General features: G+C 43.6%; 1 protein-coding gene across 2 annotated transcripts; it reads left to right on the forward strand.

Annotated features, from left to right (window-relative positions):
- Nucleotides 1-85: 85 nt before the first annotated feature.
- Nucleotides 86-7813, forward strand: CBLL1 (Cbl proto-oncogene like 1). Of its 2 annotated transcripts, none has more exons than XM_033058772.1 (6): nt 86-158; nt 2687-2854; nt 3202-3299; nt 3515-3598; nt 4382-4455; nt 4975-7813. In XM_033058772.1, the coding sequence occupies exons 1-6, from the start codon at nt 146-148 to the stop codon at nt 6011-6013; spliced, it is 1476 nt and encodes a 491-aa protein (XP_032914663.1). In that variant the 5' UTR covers nt 86-145; the 3' UTR covers nt 6014-7813. The 2 variants fall into 2 exon arrangements, with proteins under 2 accessions (XP_032914663.1, XP_032914662.1); XM_033058771.1 differs by having other exon boundaries at nt 107-158; nt 3199-3299.
- The last annotated feature ends 221 nt before the right edge of the window (nt 7814-8034 follow it).

Raw genomic sequence — 8034 nt, forward strand, 5'->3', positions numbered from 1 at the left:
CCACCCGGCTCCGCCGTGCCCGGCCAGGCCGGAGCGCTCGGCCGGGCCTGGCCTCAGCGAGCGCGGCTCTACCGCCTGCGCCCCGCCCGCGCCCCCGCCGCTTCCGGCCGCGCCCTTCCGCTCCCACAGCGCCCCGCGCCGCATCATGGACCACAATGGTGAGCAGGGGGAGGCCGGGGGCTCGGCCGTGCCCGCCGCGCCGGGCCCGCGCCCGCCGCCGGACGGGGAGCGGCCAAGCGGGGCCAGCGGGCGCGGGGCGGCGCAGGGGCGGCGGCGGAGGGTCCGGCCCGGCCCCCGGGGCTGCTGGCGGGGCTCGAGTGTGCCGCGGGGCCTGCTCCGTGCCCGGGCAGCCGCGGCGGCCCCGGTGCCTCCTTCGGCTCGGCGGCGCCCGGCGCTGGCCCCGGCCCGAGGGCGCTCGGCCGGGCTGAGGGGCTGCTGCCGGCGGGACGCCGCGTTCCGGACGGAGCGGGAGCGCAGCGGCGGGCGCTGACTGCGCCGGCCGGGCCGGGGTGCCCGGGCCCGCAGCACCGGACGCAGCCTGTGGCGTCCCGGAGGTGGGGGAGAGACGCTCGTTTGCCCGCGGCGTTTCGCGGCATCGGTGCCCATAATGCGTTTCCTGATTCCGTTGTTGTGGACCGAGAGGAAACTTCCTTGTGTGCTTAAATTTGGTTTCGTGGTTTAAATGTCGTTCGCCGGCGAGCGCGCTGGCGTAGCTGTGATCCTTTGCTAGTTAATGCGGTGGCGTAGTGCAGTGAATAAATGAATGGACGTGGGCTTTTTGCTGAGGTGGTTTTGGAGGTTTTTTTTACTTTCCCTTACAAAAGATTGCGTTATGTCTCTATCTGTGTAAAGTATTTGAGCTGTATTTGTGAATTTTAATAAAACTTGAAGTGTAAAAATAAAACTTAAATTGAGGAAGGTGACATTTCAGTAGGTTGCATCACCTCTAATTAGAGCTTCTTTAAGTAGTCTTAGCAAGTTTGGTGTGTTTGTCGTAGTTTTTTGTGGACATAATCCTGCAAGTTACGCTCATGCAGACTGGAATTTATTACCCTTCTGTGAAGCATGAGTGACTAATAAACTTGCTGGTTTGGGTTAGTTGAGCAGATAACTCATGTAAATATTCGTGGCTTGAAAGGATACAAGGAGGAAAAGTGACAGAACCTATTGGCAGTTCAGTGGGCTAACTAATACACAAGTTTTTGATTTTTAAAATTTTAGTTACCCCATTTGCAAATAGACTGAGTTGCTGCAGAGGCTGTTTGTGGTTTATGGTGCTGTGGTTTTGTGTATTCTGGTAAAAAACAGTATTTCCCAACACGTGGAAAACAAGCAGGCTTTACCTGTGATGTCTTGGCCCAGCACTCCCTGGGGAAGCCCATGACATAGTTGTGTGTTTGCTGGTTCATCTGGACAGCTGAAAGAAAGAACAAATGACCAGAAGTAAAAACAAGCTTTATTGCTCTGCCTTTTTGCTTATTGCCTTTTAGAATGAAGCTGTCAGCCATAGTGCTAAGAGGAGCTTGATCTGTCTGAGGAAATTGAGGGCTTTTGATTTGGAGGTGCAGGACTGTCAGGGCACAGTCCCAGTTTGAAACTGAGCCATTTCCTAGCTTTGGTGGTAGCTGCTGAAAAACTGAGAGCAATCCCATTCTTTCTTGTTTTCCTTCTACTTGTTGCATTGTGTGTGGTGGTTATGGGCTTTGAGAGGCAGCAGATGGTGAGGCATTGTGCAGAATTACACTAATGGGCCCCAATTTCAGTATCCGTGCTCTGCACTGCAATCCTTTGGGGCCTCTGCAGCCGTTCGAGGGCTGGAGTGCCATCCCCTGTGGAACCACGGGGCTGTAACTGCTTGGGGCTCACCCCTTCCAGACTGAGCGTGCCCTGCTTTGTGCCCTGTGGCATTTACAGTTAAAATCTCAGCGAGCTGGGAAGATTTGTGAAGTACACGACTTCACTTTTGTATGGATGAGGTGCTGTGTGGTGGTTTCAGATAAACTCACTGGAGGTCAAGGGAGTTACACCTCCTTATAGCTGCTGCTTGTTGCATTACCTGGTCTTGGTTATCTCTGGGAGCCTGTACCTGTTGATGCCTGTGTCAGGCTACTCCTTGTTTTGTTCACCCTGGTACTTAGATTTAAATCTGGTTGAGGAGAATTCTATATGCAACTGGGAACAATAATTTTCAGTTTAGGAAAATTAGCTACATATTCCTATCTTGATGGTATATCAAGATGTTAATATATAAGCTAGTTTCCTTTCTACTCTACTAAACAATATACATAAATTGTAATAATGATCTTTTCACATAAGAAATTCTGTGTAGTCAAGGTTGTACAAAGAATTGACTCGCCAGTGCTCTTCATTCTGTGAGAGGAGCTATAAGGTTAATGTTTCTGTTGTGGAAAAATGTGTGACTAGCTAGGTTATTTAAATAGCTTTATTTTTAAACTAGGTTTCCTGAAACCATTGCAGTTCCCAATTCGGTTTTGTCACATGACTTCTGGAATAAATTGTATGTGAAGATACCTATTTTCTAGTGATTAAATTTTGGTATGTTGTATGGGTCTTAAGCAAACTTTAAAAATTATTTTTCATAAAACTTTTCTGTAAATATTAAGCCTCTTTAGAGACTGTTAGATAAATGAAAAATTAAATAAGTTTTTTTTATTTTCTTTCCTAGACAATGATTTGCAAGGAACAAATAGTTCAGGATCATTGGGTGGTCTTGATGTCCGTAGAAGAATCCCTATAAAGCTTATTTCAAAACAGACCAATAAAACCAAACCTGCACCTCGAACTCCAAGAAGTATGAACAGGATGCCTTCGAAGACACAAGCTGGTGATGAAGGTAAATTCATATAAATTCCCTGTAGCAGGGAAGTGTCTTATTCTACAGCATTGTTCTAGACTTTACTCAGAGACTTAAGAGTCTGGGGTTCTGTCCAAAAGCAAAACGAGTTTCAGTTCTCCAAGTACTGCTGCACTGTAAGTCTTCAGTAGCATCCATTTCCAAAACAGGGTGTCTTACAATTTTGGCTCTGCCTTTCTTAGAATGGGCTTAGCAGATTGGAAGTGCTGTGGCATTATTTGATTATTTCAGTATAAATGACCCCTGCTCTTAATAGCAGTTGGTGTCAGTTATGAAAGTGTTGTGGTTGGCTTGTGTCTTTCTTCTCTTTCTCCTTTCTACAGAAGAATTTGATTATAACAAAGAGGAGAGATACGAATGTAAAGGAGGTGAAATGTTTGGCAATCAGAGAAGATTTCCTGGACCCATTTTTTGGGATTATAAGGTAAAGTCATGAATCTTTGTCTATGTTTCATACCAAGCTGTAGGTAGTTCTGGTAGATACTTTGTTAATTAAAAGTTTTTCAGTTATTTTTGTCTGACTGAAAATACATCCTTTGCTTTCTCCTTTTTGTGGTGCTCTTGCTTCCTTTTCAGCTAATTCAGAAATAAATGAGTATGCTGGGGTTTGTTTTCTCACCCCCTTCTCTGTCCTACCAGATAAACTTGCTGGGGGAAAAGGATGATACACCAGTCCATTTCTGTGATAAGTGTGGATTGCCCATCAAAATGTATGGACGTATGGTGAGTGAAATTACCAGTGGAAGATGCAGCCATTGTTTTCTTTAGATAAAATAAGATTTTACTGTGTCTGTATGAGGCTTCTAGAGATTACTGATTTCAACAGGCATCTGAATAAACAGCAGAATAGTACCAGGATGGAAGTGAAGGCCTTCACTGCTCAAGTGTTTTTTTCCATCTATCTGACTGATTTTGCTTTACCCCTGATGCAATAAAGTAAAGTGTTAAACAGAAACCAGAACACCATCACAAAGGAAAAAAACCTTCAGGTTCTGGGATTTTTACCTCTGACTGCTTAGGTTTGAAAATAAGCTTTTCATCTCAATTGAAGACTTGCAGTGAAGCTAGAAAGCACTGTTCACTTTTATGTACCTTTAAAAATCCCTGGGATTAATTTAGGTTTTTAAGTGTGATGTAACAGGCTTCAGCATCTGACTTAATGACAGTTAATGCTTTTAAAACTTTCCTTCCTTGCCAGCAAGACAAGTGTACTCAGATTGCATATGCAGCTTCTGTGAAAGTTCGGTGTTGGTAATAGTGCAAGACTCAAACTTCTGCCAATGTTTTGTACCAACACTTGAGCTCAAGAAAACCCAAACTCAGCGTAAACAGTTCTAGACGGTTTCTGTGCAAAGATGCTGTAAATTGTTAACCACTGCTTGTCCACCTCATAGGTAACTTAGTTACTTTAATTATTGTGAACTGTGCACTGGAGGGAGGAACCGTATTCTGCAGATGACATATATATTTATACACAATGTCTTAACAGCAATTTTTTATTTCTAGATACCTTGCAAGCATGTTTTCTGCTATGACTGTGCTATACTACATGAGAAAAAGGGAGACAAAATGTGTCCAGGGTAAGTTATCTCATGATTTGTTATTAAAGCAAATGTAAGAAAGTAAATTAAATATCTTATTTCAGATTCTCTGTTAACATGGCCCTTATTTATGTGCATTTAGCAGAGGCACTAGAGTACTCTGAACTTTCTAGTTCCTATTCCATATTTTGGGATTGTAAGAGATCAGTGTTTACTTTGTTGTTTTTGGGTAGGTAACCTGTTATTGCTCTAATTTTAAAAGGACTTAATAGCAGTTTGATTTACTTAGTGAAAATGACCCCTGTTATGCCTTAATGTGCAGAAGAAATTTGTGTAAGAGATGCTACTTTAAAAATTCTACCTCATTAAATTTTTATGTTCTTTCATAGTTACATTTTGAGATTTGAAAACTAGGTGAACTTCAAAATCATTGAAAGTTCCTTTCACTGCTAAGTGGGGCAAAATTGTCAGTTCTAATTTGGCTAATTATGTTAACAAGGAAGAATGCATGTCGAGCTCTCTGGAATGACAATAAATCAATATTCTCTTTTTATTTAGCTGTAATGAACCTGTGCAGCGAATTGAGCAGTGTGTGCGAGGATCTCTGTTCATGTGTAGCATTGTTCAAGGATGCAAGAGAACTTACCTGTCACAGAGGGACTTACAAGCTCACATCAACCACCGTCACATGAGAGCTGGGAAGCCTGTTACTCGTCCTCCCATTGAACCCGTACATCCTCCCATTGCCCCGCCGCCGGCCGAAATTCCCGAGCGTTTCATAATGCCCCCTGAGAAACATCACATGAGCCACATTCCGCCAAAGCAGCACATCATGATGCCACCACCTCCTCTGCAGCATGTGCCACATGAGCACTATAACCAGCCCCACGAAGACATCCGTGCTCCTCCTGCAGAGATGTCCATGGCCCCGCCACCACCCCGCCCGGTCAGTCAGGACACCTTCCGCATCTCAACGAGGAAACACAGCAACTTAATAACCGTCCCCATTCAGGATGATTCCAACTCGGGTGCTCGAGAACCGCCTCCACCAGCGCCTGCACCTGCTCACCACCATCCTGAGTACCAGGGGCAGCCAGTGGTGTCACACCCTCATCACATTATGCCTCCCCAGCAGCACTATGCGCCACCCCCGCCGCCGCCTCCGCCCATCAGCCACCCGCTGCAGCACCCTCCGCAGGCGGCAGGCACCCCTCACATGGTGTACAGCCAGGCTCCTCCACCTCCAATGACCTCTGCCCCGCCGCCCATCACCCCGCCTCCCGGACACATCATTGCCCAGATGCCACCCTATATGAACCATCCTCCTCCGGGACCTCCTCCTCAGCATGGAGGCCCACCTGTAAATGTAAATGCACCCCCTCCCCATCACTATAATCCCAACTCTTTGCCACAGTTCAGTGAAGATCAAGGAACTCTTAGTCCCCCTTTCACACAGCCTGGGGGAATGAGTCCAGGGATATGGCCAGCTCCAAGGGGGCCGCCTCCACCTCCAAGAATGCAAGGGCCTCCTGCTCAGGCCCCTCTTCCTGGACCACATCACCCTGATCAAGCCAGATACAGACCCTATTACCAATGATACAAGCAACTATATGAATAGAGAATGCCATGAAGAGGATAGAACTAAATACAGAAGCCTTTTAATTAATTGTTTTGGGATTATTTTGTTGTGGTTTTTTAAGAATACTGTCATTTTGACTGTAAGACGTTTTGAGGTTTGAATCTTAAATGATTTTTAAGCCTTGGCCGTAGGACTCTTAACTTCAAATACTCTGTAGTGCTAAAATAAGTGGCTTAGTAGACCACAGTTGCATTTTAACAGAACTTCTGTCGCTAGTGTGGCTAAATTGTCCTAAGATGATCACTTGTAATATTATTTCCCAGAAAAGATGAACACGTGTTGTACCATTCTGAATATTGTTTTTGTTAAATCCAGTGTTTTTGTTAACCTGTGTACAATAATTAAATTGAAATATGGTTGTAAATGTGGTGAGTTTTTATATGAAGTTAACATACACATAGTTCTGGGACACCATTTCAACACATATACATACCTTCCAAACAGCAGTGTAGTGAAATATTAAAGGAACTTTAATATTTCTCCTATTGCCATTTATCATTACTCATAAGGATTTCAGGCTGTAGTGGATTCTTAGAAATCAGACTTGCAGAATTCTGCATTTACCACATTCCAGCTTTTCTGGTTTTTTCTTTATGCATCAAAATGAATCTATCAAAGATACTGCTTTGGGCGTGATGTGAAGCCATGTATTGTGGCTTGGGGATTTTTTTTATTTGTTTGGGCTTTTGGAGTTTGTTTTAAAGCTGGTTTTGATTCAGAAGGTTCTGTTGACATGTAAGCTACTCAATGGAGTTGAATTCAAACTACTGTGTTTACCTATGGCTGTGTTTGTGTGGAAGTGGCTGTGAACTGGCTTGCCATGTCCATGAAAAAAGCAGCTTCTTTTAGGTGGGGAAGTCATGTTTGCCTCTCTCACTTTCTATAATATGTACAGGATATGTACATATCCTATTTGGATATGAGAGAAGTGGTCTGAAATCCCATGTGTAGAAATAAAAAGGTACACATCATTTATCTGTTTTGATTTTGTGATACAGGTTTAATTGAACAGGGAGTCATTAGATGTTTTGCTTTTCTGAAAAACTAGCAATATAAGCAGGCTTTCAGGTCTGTTTTTGTTCAAAATTTATGTTTTATATGAATACTTTTAAAGAGAAACATAATATAAAATGAGAGAGTTCTTTTTTAGTGCAGCTGGTAGCAGAAGCAGACACTAACAAGACAGTACTGTCTGTTGGTTGGAGTGCTTATCTTTGCATTTCTGATCAGTATTTGCACTGAACCATTGTTTTTCCAAACGCCACATTTCTGGCAGTGGTGCTTTTAGGTGAAGTCCTTTGGGATTTTTCTAAAGTTTGTAGTATACTACTGTTCTCAAATAATCTGAGCCATCTTAAAGCCGCAGTGTTACTTTTTATTTTGTAAACATTATTTTCTGGAATCATAAGTGCTAAATTTATGAAAGAGCTGTGACAGTGCAACATTCCAAATTTTGTATTTATATGTCTAAACTTTATATTTTTAATTGGTAGAGCAAGGGCTCTTTAGATTTCTTCTGTTCTTGACTGCCATTGAGTTCCCTGTGACCACGGCCAAATCTTTTAGACTGCCTTTCAAGTAAATGCTTCTTTAGAGATGGGATACAAATAAATTCTGGGGTATGCAAACGGCCAGTAAGTGTCAACTGCTTGAAAATCTGCTTAGCTGTAACATAGTTCTTTCTAAGAGAGAGTTATTTGGTTTGGTTGCTCTGAAAAGTAAGTAATTTTAAATAAAATACAGTGGTGAAGAAAAAGAGGCTGATTGTGATAGTGTGCTATGGAATGGGCTGGTTGAAAATTTGCTGTTTCTGTACATGTGAAGGCAAAAATGGCTCTGCCAGCATTCTTTTCTTTCAGTAACTAAACCACATGAGGAACTTCTGAGGACCCCTTCTGTCACGGTGAAGCTGACTGGGAGGAGGCACATTTATGTTACAGCACGTGACTTCATCTGGGAGGAAATCTGCATGTCTGATT

The sequence above is a fragment of the Catharus ustulatus genome, chromosome 4 (genome assembly GCF_009819885.2).
Source record: "Catharus ustulatus isolate bCatUst1 chromosome 4, bCatUst1.pri.v2, whole genome shotgun sequence".
Classification (NCBI taxonomy): domain Eukaryota; kingdom Metazoa; phylum Chordata; class Aves; order Passeriformes; family Turdidae; genus Catharus; species Catharus ustulatus.